We start from the raw sequence: 24,862 nt of genomic DNA, 5'->3' as shown, positions 1-24,862 counted from the left end.
CTTCAAGTCATATATGTTTATGAATTCTGTGATTTTTATTGATTGTACCCCAAATGACAATAAATAATAATTTTTCCTGATATGTAGATGAACCGAGGTACCAGTATTAGTTAAAATATAGGAATCTCATTATATAAGCTTAGACAAACAATTTATGTCAATACAGAAGTGCTGTCAATGACATCGACAAAATATTTTACATTGGGAATGGGTTAAAGTCATCATACCAGGGACGTGTTATGAATCTTGGTGACATCTTATATAATATGACAAGAGAAATGTAATTGCGTTCGATAATACGCAAAACAAATCACAGCTGAATTCAGCAATTACCGTCCCGCTTTGGTCGGTTAAGCAGCTAAATCACTGGAAACTTGATAATGTAGGCATGGATTTGTTTTTATTACGTTGTTAATTAACGAATTAGGACAATGATTTTCGTCGAGGCCTTATAATCACAAAAAAAAGTAATGCAAAGGCGCAAACCCTTAACTTTAAGGTTTTTTAGTGAGCAATAATAATATTAGTACCACAACCTGAGAACTCTTTCTTGGAGAACATTCATAACGAACGCCTCTTTCTCAAGCTTAGAACAATAACTGGTTTTCTGGGAATTGAATTGGGAACGATGTAAATAAAAAAACGTATGCTACCAGTTGTCCATAACTTTTTTAATTGTATACAGTCATAAAAATTGCCTTTATTATTATTATCAGATGTCGTATATACACGTACAGGAACGCATATTGTTCATCAACAGCCTCCACAACTAAAATCCAATTCAGATTCTTACGTAATCCATCGAATTACTTAATCCATAGTGTCTTATTTGTTTTGGACCACAATGATAGCTTAGACCGTTATTCATGTGCATCAGTTTCAATTATCCAGGTCAGTTATCTTCATACACAAAATTTTCTCATCAAATCATCAACGAAGGCTAGTCTATACTCTATGAAACTTCCCATAAGCTCAGCTATCACACTAGTAGACTCAAAAAGTCTGAAATTTGCCCGGTCTTTCTCGAAGATACAGCGTTTGTAGCGTAGAAGACTCTTAAAAGTTTCCGTGAGGCTATTGTCAAAAGCAGTTGAATATGTATCTGCAAATATCACAGAACCATAATTTTTAGTCTTTCCAGCAGAAGCTACGTACAGCAAAGCTTTGAGATTATAGGACAAGCCATCCAGTCCAATGTACAAGTCGTTGAAAAATCCGTGTTGTTTAAGGAACTTGTATTCTTGCTGGTTGAACTCGATCTTGAGCAAATTGAGGATTTCCTCCAGCTGAAACCCCACCGTGTCGTGAATATTTCCAGGAATAAAGAAACCATACTCCGTGAGAAGTTTGACATTGTCATGAGATCCGTAACTGATGAAAAGCTGCTCATGCTTTTTATATGTCGTTAAGGTTTTCAGTTGATAAACTAAGCCACATCCTTCCCGTTTCAATACCGTTGCCTCGGTATTAGCCAGAAAGTGGTGATTGAACATGTCGAGAAAAGGACAAAGGGCTATCGAAGGCTCATCTAGCAATAACTCCTGAAATGAGTCATTGCTTTCGAGGTTAGGGTCAACATATACCGCCCTGGTATTTACCATTATATACGCCCACTTGAATAAATTTTCGTCTTGCACGCAATCCAAAGGTTTCCTTATCGATTTCTTGGCCCTATCAAAGCTTTTCTGAAAATGTTCATGCATTGTTTTGCTAATTACCCGCAGATCTGGGGAAATGATTTCATTTCATCTGAAGTAGCTTGCCACGGAAGGTGGGGGGCAGTCACAGGCAAACTATTGATGTAAGTCCGCCAGAAAGATTCCCCTTTTCTATTCTTTTCGAATGCTAAGAACAGAGAAAGCAGCTCGTGCATTGTGAGCTTACCGTCGATGCATGCTAGGAGTTTCTCTGAATGCGTTTTCAATGTGGCATAAGTCACCATCAGATCGTGAGGGACTGTTATCAGAATGTCATTGGTTTTTATTGGCAATCTTGATGAAAGGCCTCTTCCTGTTCCGGGAAAATATTTCAGTGCCAATTTCGTGTTATTTTTCCACCCGTTTCTCGCAAGCCATTTCTGTAAACATATTATCGATTGGTAGTTTGCGGTTGATGAAAGCTCATGCGAGACCTTCTTTGACCTTCTTCTTTTAGTCCTACCCATTCCTGTGAACAAGTTGGGCGATAAGATTGATAATATCGTGCGTTTTATTTTACTGTGAAAGTGAAAGCCAATATAATTAAAAAAACATCGATCCGTATAATTGTATAAGTGCTTACCTTTACACTGATGAAATGTCGGTAATATTAACAATAAAAGTGAAAATGTAGATATGTATGACCTCTGGAGAAGACAATTTAAAAAAATCACAAATGTTTATGAATGTCGTTCTCATATCGCGTCAAATATATCGTACTACGGCAGGAATAACATCCAGTCATGCTGTTGGAAAATAAGTCCATGAAAATCATGGGACTAGTCATGAGGACTATTTTGATCATTCCCACATTGATTTCAATTCAAGATCCACCGGTAGACAGCTGTTTCAGCCTATCGGGCATCGTCAGTACCAGGCAGGCGGTCCTCGATTGAAGACAAAATGCGAATAACCAAGTACCTAATAAAAATAACTGCGTAAACGCAAGCGAATAAAAAATAGTTTTCAAATTGCCAGAAGCTGGATCTGTATTAAATGTGGAAAAAGCTCATTTTCGGAAGAATTTCAAATTTGGAAACAAATACTATTTGCATACGTTCGCAACTATGCATGCAGGTAGTTAGAGAATACAATCTGATGAAAAATCGTTATTTTATCTATTTGATAGGGTACGTAGCATCCGGGATCATAGACACCACAAATCACGTATATAGATGTTCTCTGATAGACACTTCTCTATGATTTTTTAGTCCGAGGTCAAATATGTTTATAAAAATTAACTCTTGAAATTTAATTCTCCACTGTGTAGATGTTTTTCGAAAGCAATTCTTATAGTTACAGACTTACCTGTAGAGAATTATAGAGTGAAATACTGAGAATGTTACACAAATTCACAAAAGTCCCATGCTCATGCTAGGTTAGGTTATGTTTATTTATTACTAACTAGTACTACCATAGACATAATAATATATAGACTGGACGTGACGTCACTTTTATATATTCTACCTTCGCATCACACGACATCTTGGCCACTGCGTCATAGCATCATATGACAAATCAAATCCAAAAATTTTCACATGGAAATATGTAACACGTAAGACATCGTGACTATGTATCAGACGTTAAGTGAATGACTGACGTAAATGTCAGGAGTGAATCTCTTCATTTCTTTTTTGTAATCGTCGATGCAAGTGGTAAATGGGCAAGTGGTGAATTGGCACTGTGGTAGTATCAAAATCTAAAGACCGTCAGCTCGAATCCTAATCAACCAGATATTTTTCTTTCGAGTATTTGTCTAGCTCGTTGATTTTGCTACATCACATAGCTAACGGGCCTGCGAATAGTTATGATGCTGTCTAGGTACCTACCCAGAACAACAATCTATGAACTGTATGAACACGAGACCGAAAAAAAGTACCATGGTTTATGAATGTACAACTCCTATCTCATTTAATTATCTTTGAAAACATAAACAATTGGAATTGGGAATTTTATCGTTTATTAACAATATCGTTCACTTTATCATCTATGAAAAATATTAGAACTAAGGCGAACTATCAGCTGTTTCACAATTTGTGAGCTGTTTTTATAACTCGTTGTGATTTCTTGTACTCTTGTACTTAACATATAGTGGTTCTCATTAGCTGTGTTCGTTTGTTTAAATCAAATAAAAATTAATTAATTCTTATAGTTCATTTTAAATGACGACTCCACTAATGGTAAATATACAGAGTAGCCAACTCAGAAAAATGCATGAGCTCCAAATGAAGTTCCTAATCGATATGCTCGATATCTATTCAATTCAAAATGATATCACAGAGCTTAGTAGTTGTATTTACGCAAGAAACTAAAAATTAATTCCTGAAGTAATATTTGTAATATGTAGTTAAGGCACTATCTTATTTCGAACTGAATTATACCCGCCAAAAAGAAACGTGGAAGGTGCGTTTTGTTTGCATTAATTTTATTTCAGATCTGTGAATTTTGCCAAAAGTTATTAGCTTTCTCTCTCTTTTTGCTTGATCAAAAAAAACGAGTAAATATACAGAAGTACCACATATTTTTATAATTTTTTTTGTAAAATTGAGCCTTCAAAACTCGAATTTTCGAGCTTAAAGTCAAAATTTCAAGGTCAAAGTCGAAATTTCGCTATTAGAGTAGAAATTTTGACATCAATCTCAAAGTTTAGACTTACATTACTTTATAAACCCCAGGACCAAATCATGAAAATATGTGGCCCTGATGCAATTCCGCGAACTTAACACTGCTTGGAATGTCCCACTCTGGAATTAAAGTAGTTCCGTGTGCCAGTAAAACAATTAATGATAATTGACATGTGTCAACCTCAGTGACGTCATCCCAAAGTTAACCTTCATTTTAAATTTATGTCGGTTATTTATTTTATCATTTATAATTTTCGTACCTATTCAAAATACACCGAATGACAACCCTGATTAAGCTTCGATTACAATTCATTTGTATGTATTTCCAAAAATGAGCGACAAGAAAAAAGAAACTAATTGTCCAATTTGCAATAAAAACTTTCCATTCAATGATATAGAGCAACATGCTAATAGGTGTATATTTTTAAACTGTCCCGATGAAGACGAACATCATAAAAGGAAAAGATCTCCCTCACCAAACTTAAATCAACCAAGCAACCAAAAAACATCTTTTGGTCAAAAGTCACCAAGAATTGCATATACAGTGGCCTCTAAATCTACTCATCATGAAAACTCTGTTATTAATTCCTCCCAAAATCAACCGAGCCCTAGTGCAACCTCTAAAATACTGGAGAAGCCACCAGATATGTCCTTTGTTGTTCCTTTGGCGAAAAAAGTTCAACCAAAGACATTTGAAGAATTTTTGGGGCAACACAAAGTCTTAGGGAAGTCCACTGTTCTGCGATCACTCCTAGAAAAAGGAGAAATACCAAATATGATTTTGTGGGGCCCACCAGGCTGTGGAAAGACGTCTCTATCAGGAATATTGAGAGAAATATGCAGTAAAAATCCCACCAAATTGAAATTCTCAACGGTATGTGCTGCAGTCTGTGGAGTAAAAGAAGTACAAAATCTCATAACCATTTCTAAAAACGAATTGAAATTCGGCCGAAAGACTGTTCTGTTCATGGATGAAATCCATGCTTTTAATAAAAAACAACAAGATACCATGCTTCTTAGCGTAGAGAAGGGTGAGATAATTTTGGTTGGTGCTACAACGGAGAACCCTTCGTTTTCCATAAATTCCGCTCTGTTGAGCAGGTGCAGGGTGGTAGTAATGGAGAAACTGGATTGTGATATACTGTTGTCGATACTGAAAAGAGCTGCTCTGACTTATAAAATTAAAATAGTTGATGATATCACCACGGCCAGTGAAGATAGTTCTTGGTAAATCTTATCTTGATCATTATGTATTTATTTATTTATTTGCAAATATCATAATTTTTTGAGTGTATCATTCCAAGTAGAGGTTCAAAAACCCTCACATAACACTCTAATAAAGGTAGCAATAAACTGTCCTGATTCACTAGACCCTATATTATGTAATTAAACCTGATCATATGAAAAAATGTGACACTTTATCACACTACTTCCTATGCAAGCACTATTTTTATATGGATTATTTGAATATTATTTTTGAGTTGAGGGTATGAAATATCAAAAAAAAATCATTTGATACTATAACAATATAATTTATTGAAGCTTACTGAGAAAATTAAAAGCGAATTGAAAACATTTGCAAAAAAATAAATTCTTACTATTAAAGTTTTTTATACTGATTATTTTTGACTATCTGAAAAATTGTTGTTGAGTGTTGTTTTATTTTTTTTTATTCTGTTGAAATTCCTAATATAAACAGATTTGTTTCCTGGGATAAATAAATGAGTAGTTCAAGATATTCATTTTTCTTGCAGTATAACAATACAAAGTTCTGCTCTTCAATGGTTAGCAGACATAAGTGATGGAGATGCAAGAATAGCTTTGAATAATCTTCAACTCATACTACAACATGCAGATAAAGGAAAATTGTTGAAAGTTGATGATATTAAAGAAAACCTCAAGGTAATTTGTTCAAAGTATTTCTTATGGTAAATGTTACAACTATAAACTGGGAAAAATCTTGATCGACATCAATTAGCGATTTTTTTTTATTTTAAACCTCTGTCAACATCTACAATAAATTATATAGGTGTCATTCTAAAAATCAAACCATTTTATATAATATGTATTTGTATAATATGTATTTATATAATATGTATTTTATTTCACTGTAATTCAATTGTAGGGTTTTTTGCTTAATATAATTGTTATTTTCAGCTATTCTTTTTAATTTTTCATTTGTATTGTTTCCTTTAGGGATTTCAAATCATTTTATATAATATGTATTTTATTTCACTGTAATTTTATTTCAGGGTTTTTTTGCTTAATATAATTGTTATTTTCAGCTATTCTTTTTAATTTTTCATTTGTATTGTTTCTTTCAGGAATTTCAAATCATTTTATATAATCTTAGATAATGGAAGTCCGAACTAATGAAATTAATCATCAAACATTGTCAATCACCTTCAAACAGATAGTTTTGAACAATTTTGTGCCTTGTTAACTTTAATTATGACTACTTTACCATGTACAGATTCATGTGCAGTGAACAGAATTGTGCCCTGTATACTTATTCATGTCTTATTTGCAGAAAATGTGATATATTGTTTTTGAACCAAGCAAATTGTCTACAGGAACTAACAATATTTGATTTGATCGAGGAAACATTTTCATTTTGTAGAAATCACATATGTTATATGATCGACAAGGGGAAGAACATTACAATTTGATATCTGCTATGCACAAGTCGATCAGAGGGTCTGATCCGAATGCTGCCTTATATTGGACCACCAGAATGATTGTGAGTGGCGAAGATCCAAGGTATATAGCCCGTAGATTAGTAAGAGCAGCCAGTGAAGATATCGGTAAATTTTTTTAATTAGTTATATATAAATTCAGTGAACTGAGTTTCTATTTTTCTTTTCAAGGTAATGCTGATCCTAAAGCTCTACAGCTAGCAGTGACGACAATGGAGGGATGTCAGTTATTGGGAATGCCAGAAGCAGACGTATTGCTGGCTCAGTGCGTAATATACCTAGCTAGGGCCCCGAAATCAAGGGAGGTGGACAAAGCATTGGGAAGAGCTAAAGCTCTGATATTGAATCACAAAGGGATTCAACCTGCAGTGCCCATGCATATTAGAAATGCTCCCACTACTCTGATGAAGAAATTAGGTATGTCTGCTGTTAGATTATTGCATTTACTCAATGTTGAAATCACAAAAGAGGTTAAAGAATGTCAAGAATTTTTATCATTTCTCGAAATACGAAACACATCGAACTATTTCAAATTATTCTCTTTATTTTTTAGGTTACGGCAAGCTACAAGACGGTGGAGATTTCGTTTTCATGCCGCCTGAATTGAAAGATGTAAATTTTTTTGATTGAGTAAAATATGTTCCTCATGATCTGCCCGATTTGTTTGAGTCTCAGCTCATCTGTTGGTTATTTCATTCAAATTGTCTAAGTCAAATTATTTTTGGGATCTTTTATATAACGAGGACCAGTAGACATTGATGAACTAATAATGTAAGGCAGAGACATTTTTTAAGTATTGAAATATATTTTTAGGCGAGTCTGTGACATATTCTTAAATACTGCCTTTTAACATTCTCTGCCAAAATACTACGATTCTAATGACTATTATGATCTCATGCTTTTCTGTATATTTCAAGAAAGATAATATCTAAGGTCAGTCATGAAATTCTTTGTAGATCATACTAGTCGTACGCTAGTCATTGTGTGGAGACTTTAACATAATTTCTTGGATGAATCCTCTTTTGTAAGATTCAGTTATACCCCACAATGTTATTATTATTGCTTTTTCAAATCAGCAGATGGTTTTTAGAGCAAGTTAAATCCTTGGGATTTCTTACTGCCTTTATCGACTCAATGAAATTGTGGACAAATACCTGTTAATCATGTATTATAATTCCATAGCGTGTCAGCTTGGAATTGATCTATTGATGTGCAAAGGGTGTTAATCTTACAAAAGAAATCTGTTAGAAACATTTGTAGTGTTAGGAAACGTACAAACTGTGGTTAACTATGGCAGTCTTAAAAATTTCAACTTTATCTTGTATTTATATTCACTAGCTGCTGATCTTTGTAAAATCACGATTATTTGCTTCATTGAATAAAAACAGGTATAATAAAATAAATTCTACTCTACTGGAAATATCAATTCACAGACCAACCAGGTCCAAATCAAGTCCTATTCGTAAGAGTATCAAATTATTTAGTAAGTTGTCAACCCATGTTGGAGAAAAGCCGCTGAGAGACTTAAAACAGTGAAAAAAATGTTTAATTGATGAAGCCTATTACTCTCTTGATGAGTATTTGGAAGACTCAATATCTGTTAACCAGCTGTCGCCTCCTACGAACGACAACCTTCAAAAGTAGTAACTTGTACGAGCTAAGGATTAACGAGGTCGTATCGCACGTAATGTAATATAGCGGTTAATGTCTATATGGGTTTAACAAGAACAAATATTATTATTGATGTTAATTTTGTCGGTAATCAAATGATTCGCAGAATGTCCTTTTTTTTCAATTTTTGAGTAGTCAAACTTCGAAGTTGTAATGAGAAATTAATAACACATGTAGGCTACAAATCACGCTCGGTTTTACCCAAGCAGAGTACCCTCTGAGTGGATATACTCGTAGAAAATCAAAATATTATGTACACTAGCTTTTTCAATTAGCTTAGATCATCTTCATTCGTTAATATAGTTTCTAAAAAATGCTTGTAGATAAATTAGAGTTACAAAAAAATACAAGTTAACAAGATAAAATTTCAATCGTATAAAAATTGACTAAAATTTGAAGCCAAGAGCTCTACAAATTATTACATATCTAACATATTATATATATTCAAAGTTGAGTAAAAGTTTGGGAGCTGACCACAAAAGTGCCTCTTTCTTCTTGAATAACTTCTAAAAATTGATCAATTTCATATAAAGGATGTTTGGTTAATATTTTCTTCAACAAGTTTTTGAATCTTCTGAATGGCAAGTTACGAAATTCGACAGATGAGGCATTGTATAGGTCAATTCCTATATTATCTATTCTTTTCAACCAATTAGCTGTAGGAACAAGGTTTGATTTATGTCTTGTATCATGTTGGTGTATATCCTGGTCGGTAGCCAAGCGGTTCGACGTGGTGCTTTATTCACTCACTCGAATTGACTGCCGTGTTGGTCGGTGGTTCAAGCCCTAGTCTGAACGATCGATCTTCACTTGCTATCGTTCAACCCGTGTTAGGAATCACACGTTAAAAGGTAAGACTCGCACAAGTTTCGACTTCTGAGGGTTGTCGTTCGTAGGGGTGCGACAGCTGGTTAATGGAAAAACAGACAGACAGACAGATACTTGTGAGCAACTTTATTCATCAAGTTTTGTTGAACAAGAAGCAGATTTTCATAGACAATAATTGAGTATAGGATCATTATTTTAAGTTTTGCAAATATTGGTCGACACTTTTCATCATAATTGGCAGAGATTATGCTTCTTACTGCAGGTTTTTGAATGACAAATATTCTATTAAGATGTACCTTTGATGCATTACTCCAATTGATTATACCATATCTAAGGACTGAATGAAAAAGCGAATGATATGTTGCAAGTGCCGCACTTTGATTTACTATTTTTTTAATTCTTCTGATGGCAAAAACTGTCTTGCTAAGTTTACTACACATTTTATTTATATGGTCTATCCATTTCAGGTTGGAATCTATTTGTACTCTCAAGAATTTGGTAGAATTTTTGTTACCTCGATTTAAGCAAATTGTTTCAAAAGTTAAGAGTTTCTGTTCATTGAGAATCAAGTCATTTGCTGTGAACCATGATCGAGCTTTATCTAATATGTCAGTTACGGATCATTTTACATAATTCTTTGCTCAAGGTTGCATCATCTGCATACAATATAGTTTCTATGTCTGACGAGTTCATCACGTGAGGCAGGTCGTTGATATAGATTAGAAACAGAAGTGGCCCCAATATTGACCCTTGTGGCACTCCTCTTAACATTTTTTTTTTCACTTTTGGTATTTCCTAGATCTACAATTTGATATCTTTCGTTAAGGTATGACTTGAGGCTGCTGACTCCCTTGCAAAGGAGGGTGCTGCAAGTAGCTTCATCAGACCAGAACCTGTCATTGGCATTGCCCAGCAAAGATACCTGGATGGCAAGATTTATGGACTTCTGGCAGAATTTTCCAGGATTGTCTTACTCCAAGGAGGTTGATATCAAACAGTTGTTGGACTACAGTAGGGATGAATTACGATGTCTAACAGGCCTTTTTACAGGTCACTGTCATTTGCATCATCATATGCAGAGGCTCGAACTGTCGGAAGACAGTGTGTGTCGCCTCTGTCTGGAAAATGGTGAAACAGCAGAGCATATACTTTGTGGCTGCCCCGCTGGGAACCGAAGCAGGTTCTTAGAGTTCGACAGAGCCATTCTCTTACCATCCGACCTGAAAGAACACTCACCATACAAACTAATCGGCTTCGTTAGGAAGCTGGGTTTATTTGGCAGAGTGTGAGCCACAATAAACCCTTAAGGGTTGCGGTGGAGGGTCGAATAGACTCGTGTCACTTTTGACCTAATCTAGATCATGTCCTGATGATGTCAACTTGAGTGGGAGTGTTATCTGTGGATAAACAGTTTACTTTTTCAGTTCAAAGAACCAATCAATCAAGAGGAACTTTATTTTTTGAAATAAAAACACCGTTTGCCATAGTTTTCATTTAATAAAATCTGTAATATACAGATTGAATACTACAACTCTGTCTGGACAACAGCAAACTAAAAATTGGTCATTACACATAAAATAATAATCTATTCCCCCACTCGCACTTTCGTAAGTAGAAATACAAATAATAACAATTCAATCATAATCGAAAATTTACTCAATTGATACTATTTATTTGTACAGAGATATTTCATATCTTGCGCACATTCACAATACGGAAATAGTCGTTCACTTAAATAAAACTTTAAACATCACTATCAATAATTTAATCTTAAAAATATGAAGGGATCCAATTGATTTAAAGCATCACTCGATTCTTTCCAAGGAAGTGGGTGGATGTGCCGAATTATTCGGAGCAAATTAAAAAATATATATATTTGTACAGTCAATGTTAGTAAAAGTTTCGTGATATGTTTGGTGTTTCTCAAAGAAAAATTCAAGATTTCACACAACCGATTCGAGTAATTCATTTGAAAATTAATTTATCCAAAATGATGCCTAGTCAGTGAAGTATTTTTATGTTTCGCTGAGTGGCAGTCAAGTCAACTTTTTCAAAGATTTAAAAATTGATTATCTCTTCAGAATTACTAGAAATATAATGAATAGTTTTTGAAAAATCAATTACAATTATTTTCATTTCATCTAACGAGTTTTTTCAGCTTTTCTATGTATCCTGGAATCAATAAATTCAACAAATAAGTCTGTTTCTAACAAATTACAATAATAAATTGATACATCCAAACAAAATGTTCCCAACCAGCCGGGAGCAGTCAGAAACCCCACGTCAGATATTTATTTTTTGTCAATTCTGTTTTCAACAATTATCTTTCAGTGTTTTTTCTCCATCTCTCCCTACTTCAAAATTGTTTCCTGCTTTTTTCCTTGTACCGGTCATACAATCTATTCATCACATCAAATATTTACTGTGCTCTGAAATTTCTCCCCCTCATATTGTATGCTCCCCAATTTATTACAGAGCATTAACTTTGCCCTATTTTCATGAACTTGCATTCCTTTCTTGAGCGCTCTTTTTACATTTTATGCGCTTTCCTGACTCAATATTTTGTCACATCTCATCCTTTGACAAATTTTGTCATTTATTCGATTCATCTTATCACGCTCTCCCGTATTTTTATGCGCTTTGAACCTTTACATATTCTACTCAACTTTCTCATGAGATTTCATCAAGTTTTCTTCCTATTTTACCATCACTTTTCTCATTTGAGTGATTAATTTTACGACCTTCTTTCCATGTTTTAGGTACTGACCTTCGAAAGGTCTTTCCCCTTATTTTTTTCTCATTACTCAAGCACACTAAGTGTACTTTTGGTTGAACGTCTTCTGCACGATCTTATGTTTCATATTTCATAATAAAAGACAACTAATAACGTTTGAACATTTTACATTTTGAAAATTTCACCCGCAGAGACGATTGTACCATCGTTGCTCTCCCAAGAAAAACGTGAATAAAAAAATGTATTTAAATTCATCTAATCAAAATTGAAACTACATTCACAACTTTGAAACGCCATTCAGTGAATTCACAAACTTTCCCCTCCGTTCTGCAGCAAAATTGAGAAAATCCACCCACGGTTTTGATGAGCAATTAGCTAACGATGCAACACAGTTTTCTGATGATCTTTCAAAATCTTTACTCAATGACAGTGAAGTTCTGAAATAAAAAAAAAATTGGAACTGCAAAAAAAATCCATTTTCCTAAAACAACTTTCAAACTCCTCTTTCCAATAATTTTTATGCTATCTCTCAACAGTCATCCACCGACTTCCGTGACACCTTTGAAATCTGTCCAATTTGTTCAGCCTGTATATTTAAATGAAGTCCGTCTGATTAAATAATGTTTTTAAAAAAATAAAAATCTACCTATCTAGAATCGATAATCAGGCCGGCCATATCGATGGCCCACCTGAATTTATCACGTTGAGTCTTGTTGTAGATTTTGTCCAGAGGCACGTCGTATTTCTTGCACCACGCCACGCTGATTCTCGGGTCAAGGTAGTTCAGCTTGGACGTTCCGAGGGCAATTGTCTTGTTCTCGTCTCTGTCCGTTTCCTGGATCTCGAGTTTGCCAAGCTGCTCCTTGAGGCGCTGTAAGAGCTTCTTCTTTTTGTCAGCTACCACTTTTTCCTTGACGCTGCCGTGCTTGGCGTCACGAACGGCGTCCTTGACTTGTCTCTCGGCATCTTTGATGGCTTCTCTTTTCGCATCGATTTTCTCCTTCAGTTTTTCCATGGACTTCTCGTGACCTGCAACATTCATACATGAATAATAATAATACATGAGGTGTCAGCCTGGACACGATGAAACACAACGAAACATCAAATTGTTGATCTAGGAAATACCAAAAGTTATAGGCAGTGATCCCAATAAATTTAGGGAAATGGCTAATGCATCTATAAGTAAACGTCAGTTGCACCCTGAAAACATCAATGAATTCAGAACAAGACTAAGCTCAATTGATTGGACCTCACTATATTTCACTGATATGAATTGCGGATTTTCTTATTTTTCTGAACAAATTTCCTGGTGTTATGATGTTTCTTGTCCTTTTAAAAGAACTAGGCCTAGGGAAAATAAATCAAACTTATGGATCTCAAATGATTCAGTCAAAGAGAGCAAAGCCTTAAGAGATTTGTTTTGGTTAATTTCCACTAACTGTAATGTGGACCATCAAGCTATGCAATTGTATAAACAAAAAATTAAAGAACACAAATTAAATATAAAAAAAGAAAAAAGCCACTATTACGATTCAAAAATCAGGAAATCCAGTAACAAAACTAAACAAGTTTGGAAAATAATAAATAATGAATTGAAAAATAAAAAAGGACACTTGGAAACAAACCTATCATTCTAAAAAATGAATTAAAGGAGGAAATTAACAATCCACAAGAAATCTCAAACCTTTTCGTTCAACATTTTTCATCTTCTGCCGAATTGCTCATCTCAGAGCACTTTGGTCAAAATGTATTACTTCCCTGTACCTATTCGAAGAATACTGTTAGTCAGTATCCCTTCGATACATCCCCATTCACAAAGACAGAAATTCTAGGTACTCTGGAAACAATGGCAAATAAAAACTCCGCAGGTACTGATGGTATCTCAATAGTTACTGTGAAAAAAATTGTAGACCTTATAATCGAGCCACTATTGTTTTTGATGAATCAGTCATTTTTTGTAGGTTGTTTTCCAAATGTATTTAAAACAGCTCTCATATTTCCTCTATATAAAAAAGGAGACAAAACTGAGGTAGACAACTACAGACAGATATCTTTACTTTGTTCCCTCTCTAAACTGTTTGAGAAAGTTGTTAGTAACAGAATTCTGAATTACATGGATCAAAATAACCTTTTTAGTAATAACCAATATGGCTTCAGGAAGAACAAATCAATTGAATCAGCTTCATACCATTTATTAAATTTCATTTATACACAGGTTGACTCGAATAAACTAGTTGTAACACTTTTTTTCGATTTGTCAAAAGCATTTGATACCGTTTCTTCCGAATTTCTTATAATTAAACTTGCAGGCCTTGGTTTCCCAAATAATCTATTGAACTGGGTGAAATCATATATGGAAAACCGTAGTCTAATAGTTAGCTGCAATGGAATTTTATCAAGTCCCAAAGATGTAAAACTAGGAGTGCCTCAAGGTTCTGTCCTGGGACCATTGTTGTTTCCTCAATTTCATAAATGACCTGTCTGAATTCTTTTCTGAGTGTCACATAACCATGTTTGCGGATGACACTGCAATTACTGTGGCCGACAAAAACGAAGTTGAGTTGTCATACAAAATAAATAAAATAATAGATAAATTCAGTGCTTGGTGTCAACGTAACAAACTTATTCTGAATAAATCTAAATCTGTTTCAATGAAATCATTTATTAGGAAAAAATTTCAGCAGTGACTCTTCCACAATAAATGGTATTAGATCTTCCAGCAAAGTCTTGTTTTTAGGAACGTCTTTAGACGAAAAATTTGACCTGGAGCGGTCATATTCAGAAGGTCTGCAACAAACTCAATTCCGCATATTACTCAATCAAACAATTGAAAAACACTCTAGATAATTTTGGATTGATGAATGTCTATTTTTCTATGGCTTATTCTCACATCAGCTTTAATATCATTTCTTGGGGATGTGCAAGGGAATTTCCACGAGTTTTTGTTGCTCAGAAAAGATTGCTGAGACTAACTTTTAATATAGATTTTCAAGATAGTTGTAGACCAATTTTCTTAAGAGAGGGCCTATTGACGGCACCTTCTTTATTTATCTTGAAGTGTGTCACTTTTGCCCGTAACAATAAAACTGAATTTGTCACAAATGCGGATATACATGGTAGAGACACCCGTCATGGGAAACTGTTAAGAACCCCCTCACACAAAACGGCTCACTTTAGATGCTCCCCACTATTTAATACAACAAACTGTTATAATAACTTGCCGCATCCATTAGGAAAATCGAGTCAGATAAACTTTTCAAAATTGAGGTGAAGAAACTTCTCTTACAGAAGTGTTACTACAGTCTTGAGGAATTCTTGCACGACACTTTTTCATGACATTTTGAGAGTATTTGCTAGAGCTTCTCCGATTTTTTATATTATACTTCTATGTTGTGAAAGTTTGTGGACGTGAACCATATTTATTGTTTTTGTATTGTTCAACTTCTGTAGTTTTATTTTTGTTTTTTAATTATGACTTAGCACATGTACTCAATGTACCAAAGTGTCAAATAAATAAATAAATTAAGAAGTGCCACAAGGGTCAATGTTGGGGCCACTTCTGTTTCTAGAATCGATCGTAAGAAAATTAAAGATGTAATACTCACTTTTCGGCACAGACCGTTGATGGTTACACAAAATGGCTACCGCTCTGTTCGCCCGATTGTAAGCCAGGATCTTCTCGGCTACCGTATCGTCCTCGTTCGTCAGCAGATCCAACTGTTGCTGCAGCGTCCACGAGGCGTTGTACGTACGGAACACTTTGGCGGTCAGCCCCTCCATCAACTCATTCAAGTGCTTGTTCAAGATGGCCGTGTTCAAGCGGTCAAAGAGATCGTCGCCATTCTTCTTGTTCTCCATAAAGAGCTGAAGATTCTTGAAGACCCTCTTCTCGACAGGCACCTCATTGTAGTACCTAATGGAATCTTTACCGGGGAAATCGAATACCACCACATACTCCTTGTCGTCTCTCTTCTCGTGCAGCTCTATGTGCTCGACTCGGAGAGAGCAGCAGCCCACTGTATCAGCTTGATCTTCGTCTTTTTCATTACCCGCTCTCAGGGCCAGCTTGTCAATGAAGTACAGAGCCACCGCCCTCTGTCTTATCTTCATTTCCTTCGACTTCCAGTCTCTCTGGTACTCGTTTCTGATTTTATCGATGGACTTGTGCAACCGCCTGGCCGTCTCATACTTTTGCCAATCCTTCTCGCCCTTGAGTTTCGAGCTAGGATTCAACATGATGTATTTTACTTGGTTCTGAACGTTTTCAGTCCAGGAAGCCAGCCACGTCACCGTATTGACATGTCGTACTTCCTTCCATCTGTGCCCCTCGGGCGGTTCGGGGATGACAGAGTCCTTACTACAGTTGATTATAATATCTTCCGCTTCCAGTCGCTTTTTCAGCTTGCCCATCTTGGGATGTTCGCCTCTGCCTGAAATAAATAAAAATCAACACTGAAGTTTCTGAGCCCACAAAACTTTAGAGCCTCCAAATTATGCTACAAGGCAGAAGGCCTTACGGCCTCCTTTGAACAAACTCAATTCAATTTAGAATGATCTTTACACTTCAAATCTCCTATAAATTGGAAAATTATGAACTTGAGACTACATATAATTTTTTTAATTAAAATTGGATACCAATAATTTGAATACTTTCACTTTCAATACACATTTTCAACAAACAGTTCCTAAACTATAGCATTTTCAGGGAGTTTCTTGAATATGTCCTAAATCTATTGCACATTTTTTGAGATGAACAAAACTGGAACGAATATTTTAGTTATTCTTAGCTTTTCAAAGATAAAATCTAAGTCAAAGGTTGTCGATTTCACGTTATCAGATATTCCCCTACATTATGCATAGATCAATTATTCCCACGACTTAATATTCCCACAATAAAAACTTAACAAGTGCAGTTCTGGTGTTGCTGAAAATGAATTGAAAAATAGGCCGACAGACACATTTTAGGCGACTCCAAATCATAACTTGTTAGAATTTCAAATTGATATTTTGTTTTGTCAGGTAATCTCGACATTTGCAGATAACATGTCGGAACTAACCACGGTGCAGAACATAAACTACTCCCTAAAGTATTACTACAATCAAGCCTACCTCTGAACAAACCGGGAGGTTCTATCCTGAAGTTTCCGATTTTCTCCTTGTGTCCGTCAATCGTACAGTACCCGTACTCCTTCATGAGGGCCTCGTTCTTTTCCTTGAGCTGTTGTTTCTCCTCCTTCGTTCTGTTTTTGTTCTTCTCTGACTGATCCATGAAGTACGCGTGCATCTTTCTGAAATTACACTTCTTCAGGTCCGTGATCAATTCTCTTTCTTTCTCAGTCATTACTTTCCGCCAGTCTTTGAAGAAATTTTTGTTGAATACCTCTTTGGTGGTGTAATCATGTTCGAGCATTTTCGCATAGAAGCCAGCTACCTCTTCGGCGTCTTGGGAAAGCTGTACTTCTTTACCGTCATAATAAAACTTGACATCTTTGGGTAGGGGTTCGTAAGGCGGAGCAAAAACGGGACCTTTGTGCTCCAGGAATTTCCACTTGACGCCATCATCTTTCTTCTCTTCCTCCCACCTAAGAAAATACACATTTCATCAATACAATAGTAAAAAAGTTTCAGAAATACTCAACGTCAAATTTAACATCGAAACAGTGACAGAGAAAAATAAACTTCCATTACAATTTTTTTTCGGATTGTGACAGGTGAAAACACATAAAGAGGTCGAAAAAAAGTCGGTATTTCACCAAATTAATGAAACCGTAATTGAATTTTTTCACACTGATGCACATACAGCCACAGTCAAAATAGCGAGCATGTCGACCCACCTTAAGCAGAAACTCTACCTTTTCAGAACTTTTCGAACCCTTTGAAAATCATTATTCAGCAGTTCATGTGTTTCTTCATCGTTAGGATTTCTGTACACTGATTCACACAAGTCAATTGAACTTTTTGGTAGATATGCACCCTCCAACCTAACCTTATAATATAATTCATTGCTAAGCATCAAAGGTGAAAGATATTTGTTATAAAAACCGGCATTTTTTTTCACATAATTTTTAACAAAAACAAATAAAGTTCTATTCATAACAGCCGCTCAGGTATCCTAAAATTATGAATGAAAAAACACAATGTGCCAGCCATTAAAATTTCACTGATGACATAACCAACCAATGTGACCATAAACTGTAGAAACCTAAATGTCCCTAGATTTCGGCGCCAAATTCAAAAATATCTCAAAGGAGAGTATCAAAAGATTAGCTCACCATTTCCACACCTCTGGTTCTTCTTCTTCTTTCTTTTTCCTACCGCCCTTCTTGGGACTTTCCACCTCCATCTTGATTTTTTTGTTTGTCTTTTCCTTTTTGATTTCCTTCTTTATCTTTTTGTCTGGCTTGTAATCGTCTTCTTCTTCTTCCTCGTCGTCATAGTCTCTTTTCTTTTTTTTCTTTTTTTCTTTCTTTTCCGTTTTCGGTTTTTTTCTGGCCGTCAATGGAACATCGTCATCGTCATCTTCCTCCGATTCCATCTTTCTCTTGCTCGAACTCATTCGGGCCGACTGCAGATCAAAAAATATTTTTTAGGGTAATTTCATGTACTCGATCAAAGATCAAGGCTCATGCTCAGCACGTTAAAGTTGTGACAGATCAAACAAAACAAACGTTTCTTACTTGACGAAACAAAAACATGCCAAAATGGTATACAATGAGAGATAATAAGAAGAATAGGAATATCCGTGAATAAATGAACAAATAATAATGATAAAGAAAAATGATTGAACAGGATATCATGAAACTTCAAGATAAAAAAGGAATTTCCTATTGTCATTTGCATAATTCCTGGTATTTGTGATTTAGAGATATAACATTTCTTTTCATGAATATGGAAATTACACATTTTCAAAGGGATTGACCAACTGAACTTTCCAAATTTTCAAATATAAGCGGCATGTCAATCTTTTTATTAACGATATATTTATGATCACCAAAAATTTTAAACCCTCTATTAATTGTTGAGTGACATCAACAATTACGCTTATTGACTTTTCCGATACATCTGTAAAAAGTTCTCAATTTTTTATTAGATTGTGGATGGTTAAAATACCTAAAAAGGTTGATAAAGATGGGAAAGTAGAAACACCCCTTTCAATTCTTAAACTCAGTCCCGTCATTGGGATTTCAATATTTTTCTTAATATTTTTAAAGATACCAAAATGACACTGTATAAATAGTTTCAATAAATTCATTGATATTTGTAAAAAGTGGATTTACTTTTTAAACATTTCAACTTGAGATCAATTTCCTAATTTTTTCTGCCTTTTAGAAAGCAATCTCATTAAAAAAAAAATGGATTATATTGATAGTTACAATTTATGAGGTTTAGATTCCCTCTATATGTATATATACTTCTAATAATTGAAAAAATTCAATATTAATCAGCAGTCAATTTGTTTTAAAATAAGGACACATTAGTTTACGTCACATTTTGTTTTGTACTAAAATTATTATCTGATATGGAGGGCGAACCATTCAAATTGAAAAATACCATCAATGTCTCTATTTCACAGATAGTTGCCATCCCAATATTAATTTCTGTTCATCTGATCTGTATAAAGTATATTTGACCAAGGTTAAACCTTTAGGTATCATTTAACTTTATTAAAATGTTCCTCTAAACAGTAGGTGTGCCAGAAATAAGGGTTAACCAGAATAAATGTTCACCTCATTAAAATTTCATGAATTACTATGGGTCTTCATCAAGTAACTGCAGAATCAATCAGGAATCAAATTAAAATTATGAATACTCAACCATAATCCTCAACTTTAACAAAAGGTGGATGTATATTAAATGTGATATAGTTTTATACTTAGCCATGATCCTCAATTTTAACAAAGGGTGGAGATACATAAAATGTAAACGTTTTAGGACCATACTCAAAACTATTCCCAAGATAACATAAAAAACTAAAAATGCTAATAAAATCAAAGTAACCAAAGAATTCCTTGATTAAAAATTGAAACGGTCAATGTTCCAGATAGATAAACATGCAAAACTTCATTCAAAATGATTGGATTCCAATATCATAAACTCCCTTACGTTTTAATAAGAGAAAATCATTCAAAAGAATAACATAACGATAACTATCTATCACACAACAAAATGTAAAGAAGCCACCTACCAATAGACTTCTGCTGATATTCTGAAATGATTACAACAAAGCCACAATCATTAAAATAATATTCAGGAGAGAACAATAATGATAACTAATCAGCCATCTGTTAAAATCTGTTAATGACTACCTATAGATGTGTTAAGTAATCAATGAAACAGAAAAAATAGTGTGATAATGGAATTAAGTGTGTAATTGGTATGAGGAAAAAATATAAAATAAAATTGTTTATAAATCATCTTGCAGAAAATTGGATTTAGATTGATAATTTGTTGAATTGTATCTCTTTGTGTTTACCTAAACTACTAGATTTTGGAAATTTCTTAGTGGGAAGGTTCTCATTGATAAATTGACTGGTATGGCAGTCAATTTATCAATGTATATTGTATATATCAATGTATATTTAGAAAGTATCCGGCCTATTTTCTTTTCTGGACAGTGAAAATCCCACAACTTGTTACTTGAAAAATCTATGGAGTTTCTTCAAATATTAGCCAGTTATATCAAATGATTTTATGATTATTTCCTTCAATTGTCTTGTAACATATTTTACTTCTTCAAAAGATGAAAAAAAATATTTCTATTCTATAAAAGAAGCCAGATGATACCAATTTCAGTAGAGACTGAAATGCAAATATTTTTGCCTCTCAAAACAACCTTCATACTTACCAGAGGTATATCCTCATCACTATCCGGTTCTTCTTTTGGCTCGACTTTCACGTCCTCCTCTAATTGATCTTCCCCTTCCGAAAATTGAGATTCTTCTTTCTTAAACTGCGACAAGTTGTAGTCGCAGCTACTAGCGGCAGAAATGTTGACGTCCCCTGCGTCGTCTGCTTCGTCCTGGCTACCAGGTTCATCCTTGATAACCAACTTGTATTCATCGTCGTCTGTGCTTTCTTCCTTAGTAGGATTATCTAGTGCTTCTGATTCTTCTTTTATATCCGATTTTATTTTATGACTGTCATCTGAATAAGATTTTATTGAGTAGGGTTTATTCATTTTTAGGTTTTTATTATTTCAATTTCTTTCATGAACTTTTAGAAACCCATAAATACCTAAAGAGCTGTTCACGAGTTTCATTTTTTCATTGCAACAGTACATTTTCTATGATATAATTTTAGATAGGTACATGAAAACTGTAAATTTAGTGCAAATTTCACAACTGATGTGAGTGACTCAAATGACATTGTGTCACTATAATTCTATAATACTGGGTGAATGTGAAAAGTCATGTCATATCAAGAAAATTGTGAAACTGATTTAGAAAAATGTACAGTGTAATCCTTTGAAATGAAAACGTCTTTTATGAAACATATATTTTTCAATCAATTGGAATGAATTGTTTTTCAGAACACCAAGTTTCGTGAATGAGTCTTTGCTTTTAGGGTCAATCGACAGTACCACTAGTTTCACATTGTTGAAATGGTTTTTGTGGAAATTGAATGTCTACCCAATGAACATAGTTAATATTGGTTTCACCTGATGTTAATTATATGGTAACTTGAAATTTGTTTGTGGATTTTTGCATAGCATACATATTTTTTCAAAAAATTCCCTTCACTTCCTAAAACTAGACACATTTTCCTAAAAAAAACTTTTTTTTCAAATTTTCTCACAAGCAAGAAAGTGATATTTTTTCAACAAACCAATTTTCACTCCATTATACCCAAATTTCATAGCTATGTTGAATTATATTGCAACATTCAACATTTGCCTTTCCTTTGCGATTTTCAATGGTACAAAACAGAAAACATGTAGGTAAGTTAATATCACGTACCAAGTGCAAGTTGCAAAAATTACATAATAAATTATTATCCATCCACAGTTATTTTTACCTGAAGTTTTCTCTTTTTCCGTTTTTCTTTCCTTATCCTTTCGGTCTTTATCCTTTGAGCTTGAGTGGTGCTTATCCCTTTCCTTGTCCTTATCTCTGTGCTTGTCTTTCGAACTACTGTGTCTCTCCTTATCCTTATCCCGAGAGGAACTGTGTTTGCTCTTGTCCCTGTCTTTCTCTTTATCCTTGTCACGTCGTTCTTTATCCTTCTCCCTGTCTTTATCTCGCGAACTAGATTTATGATCCTTGTCCAGGGAACTTTTATGGTCCCTGTCCTTGTCTTTGGATGATTTTTTCTCATCTCTGTGGCGGTCCTTATCCTTATCACGATTTTTGTCACGGTCACTACGATCCTTATCACGATCACTACGATCCTTATCCCGGTCACTGCGGTCCTTATCTTTGCTGGAAGATTTGTGGGAACTGCTGTGACGATCCTTTTCCTTAGAACTGGAATGGTGCCTGTCCTTTTCCCTGTCTTTGTCCCTACTGCTCTTGTGGTCTCTGCTTTTACTTCTGTCCTTATCTCGGTCTTTATCTTTGTGCCTGTCTTTGTGGTCAGACTTGTGACTTTTATGCTTCTCAGAGAAACCATTCAACCCATTCACATGGTTTGTATCAGTTTCTTTGGCCTTATTGCTCTGTTAAATAAAAAAGTATTAATAAAATTTTACAATCCTGCGAATTACAAGGAAACTCGAAAAATAGTTCACATTCATAAATATCCACTCACAATCATTACCTGATACCAATACGTGGGACTTAGTTTCTGACGCCATTTTAGGACTTAGAATAATTTCGCTTTGTATCTTACCACGTATAAACTGGCTTTAATTTGAAGAATCCGCTAATTTTATGAAGGTACGTTTGAAGCTATCGAAAAAATACAATAAAATATGTACTTACTGGACTCGAATTACCCTCAAATACAGAGTTATCCTCTTCCATAACTACACAGATTGCACTTTGAAATTAACTTTGCCGATTCTATAACGAGGCTTGATTCGTATCTACCTCGTCAAAGAGAATGGAGAGAAAGCAACAAGCAACGCTACTCCGTCTAAGTTCAGATTTTCAGTAATGCGCAAACTCGATAAAAGGCAATAACCTTTAGAGCGGTATATTCAAATACTTAATTGGAAATGTAGGTAACTGAATTATAGTCACAGGTATAGTATTTGAAATGCACACTCAATTTCTCAGACTCGGTTCTCAATTAAGTACATTTCTTGTAAAACAATCATTTTTGAACGTCATTGTTTTGATTTTTATACTATGTTACTTGAAACATTTGTACCCCTAATACACAGCTATGTTATAAATATTATATAAAATAAAAATATTTTTCAACATCATTATACGTTACAATACGATGCAACTTTAGTTGCACATGTTCTCTGTCTCTCTCTCTCTTTTTTGCTGGCTATTGCTTTCGGGCAGACGCAATTAGCCAGTTCTCTTGTTAGATGGCATTCTTTTTTTTTTCAAGGATAGGGATACCTTTTTCCTTTTCTATTATTTTTATTTGGTTGTGTAACATAAATCGTGTTATTTCTTTGATAAATTTTGTCTTTAGATTCTCAGCTAGTGTAAACGTGTCGAATGGAGTAAAAATTATATGTCTCATAGTTTATTCTTAATATTAATAGGTCATTTTATCAGATGAACAGTGTTAAAAATAACGAATGATTTTTTATCCATAGGAAATAGGAACGCTCATTAGCTATATACGATGTCTGTCAAAAATGTTAGAAATGAAAAACAAAACATTGAACATTGAAAAAAAAAACAAAGTCACGAGTGTGCTTTTACAAATCGTTATGATTTTCATTAGCGGAACTTATTCATTTCAACAATTCATCAGTATGGAACACGTATAACATCTTGACGTCGAAACTAACGTTCAACGGTAAAAATGACGTAATGCCAAAACATAAAAATCTCTCTATATTATTCTTGTTTGTTTGAAGGTGGTTCACAACGTTGCGTAGCGTATTTCATCAGTTCGGACGTGGTTCGGACTTCCATTGTCTAATATAATATAAATTGATTTGAAAACCCTGAAAAAACAATTGAAAAATTATTAAGATTAACCGAAAATAACAATTTTATTAAACCAAGAACTGAAATTACAAAGAAATAACATACAAGCAACAACCAAACAAATAAAAATTGAAATATTAATAGAAGCTGAAAAATAAAAATTTAAAATTATTATTAACAAAAAATGAAAAATTAAAAGATTTCAAACAAAGTTATGTTACGACGTTTCGATTGTTAGTATCCACAATCGTCTTCGGCTGATAACCCGAAGTTTTTGGTTTAATAAAATTGTTATTTTCGGTTAATCTTATTAATTTTTTCATTGTTTCTTCAGGGTTTTCAAATCAATTTATATTATATTAGACAATGGAAGTTCGAACTGACGAAATACATAATTTTTGTTGTTGTTTCAATCAGTATTCTTTTTTCAACTTTCAGTCCAGTCCATATTAAGACGTCACTGTCACAGAATAGTATATTCTGTGCCACAGATTAGGTACTTGTTCTGTGTCTGTGTGTCTGTGCAAAGAGTAACTTTCTGGTTCTGTGTCACTGT

The 24,862-nt window shown here is 34.3% G+C and overlaps 3 protein-coding genes across 5 annotated transcripts; 1 reads left to right on the top strand and 2 right to left on the bottom strand.

Moving 5' to 3' along the window:
- Nucleotides 1-647: 647 nt before the first annotated feature.
- On the bottom strand, nt 648-3,298 carry LOC111502641 (SET domain-containing protein 4). Its single transcript, XM_023156764.2, is given in 3 exon segments — nt 648-1,744; nt 1,747-2,166; nt 3,006-3,298. Coding segments are annotated over 2 exon segments (1,260 nt in total). The 5' UTR covers nt 2,165-2,166; nt 3,006-3,298; the 3' UTR covers nt 648-902.
- A 1,192-nt stretch (nt 3,299-4,490) lies between these two features.
- Nucleotides 4,491-7,667, top strand: LOC111502644 (ATPase WRNIP1). Its single transcript, XM_074174708.1, has 5 exons — nt 4,491-5,548; nt 6,076-6,223; nt 6,942-7,125; nt 7,189-7,434; nt 7,571-7,667. The coding sequence occupies exons 1-5, from the start codon at nt 4,653-4,655 to the stop codon at nt 7,645-7,647; spliced, it is 1,551 nt and encodes a 516-aa protein (XP_074030809.1). The 5' UTR covers nt 4,491-4,652; the 3' UTR covers nt 7,648-7,667.
- A 3,326-nt stretch (nt 7,668-10,993) lies between these two features.
- Top1 (DNA topoisomerase 1) lies at nt 10,994-23,329 on the bottom strand. 3 transcript variants are annotated; one of them, XM_074174706.1, is made up of 7 exons: nt 23,170-23,329; nt 22,265-22,904; nt 21,096-21,394; nt 18,523-18,815; nt 17,360-17,832; nt 15,856-16,680; nt 10,994-13,279 (listed from the first exon to the last, which is right to left on the bottom strand). In XM_074174706.1, the coding sequence occupies exons 1-7, from the start codon at nt 23,209-23,211 to the stop codon at nt 12,897-12,899; spliced, it is 2,955 nt and encodes a 984-aa protein (XP_074030807.1). In that variant the 5' UTR covers nt 23,212-23,329; the 3' UTR covers nt 10,994-12,896. The 3 variants fall into 3 exon arrangements, with proteins under 3 accessions (XP_074030807.1, XP_074030808.1, XP_023012538.2); XM_074174707.1 differs by lacking the exons at nt 22,265-22,904; nt 23,170-23,329 and adding an exon at nt 21,485-21,630; XM_023156770.2 differs by lacking the exons at nt 18,523-18,815; nt 21,096-21,394; nt 22,265-22,904; nt 23,170-23,329 and adding an exon at nt 18,103-18,406.
- Nucleotides 23,330-24,862: the final 1,533 nt, after the last annotated feature.

The sequence above is a fragment of the Leptinotarsa decemlineata genome, unplaced genomic scaffold (assembly GCF_025532065.1).
Source record: "Leptinotarsa decemlineata unplaced genomic scaffold, Ldec_3_MD MMD2_tig00000882_RagTag_RagTag, whole genome shotgun sequence".
In the NCBI taxonomy this organism is placed as follows: Eukaryota; Metazoa; Arthropoda; class Insecta; order Coleoptera; family Chrysomelidae; genus Leptinotarsa; species Leptinotarsa decemlineata.
The sequence above is the reverse complement of the archived record's forward strand: the minus strand, read 5'-3'. Positions and strand labels throughout refer to the sequence as shown.

Coding starts and splice junctions, on each gene's coding strand:
- LOC111502644 (XM_074174708.1), top strand. CDS start 4,653: ATGAGCGACAAGAAAAAAGAAACTAATTGTCCAATTTGCAATAAAAAC. Junction 6,224..6,941: donor ATATTAAAGAAAACCTCAAG/GTAATTTGTTCA, acceptor TTCATTTTGTAG/AAATCACATATGTTATATGA. Junction 7,435..7,570: donor TACTCTGATGAAGAAATTAG/GTATGTCTGCTG, acceptor TTTATTTTTTAG/GTTACGGCAAGCTACAAGAC.
- Top1 (XM_074174706.1), bottom strand. CDS start 23,211: ATGGAAGAGGATAACTCTGTATTTGAGGGTAATTCGAGTCCA. Junction 22,905..23,169: donor TTGAGGGTAATTCGAGTCCA/GTAAGTACATAT, acceptor TTTATTTAACAG/AGCAATAAGGCCAAAGAAAC. Junction 17,833..18,522: donor GAACCAGAGGTGTGGAAATG/GTGAGCTAATCT, acceptor GTATTTTCTTAG/GTGGGAGGAAGAGAAGAAAG.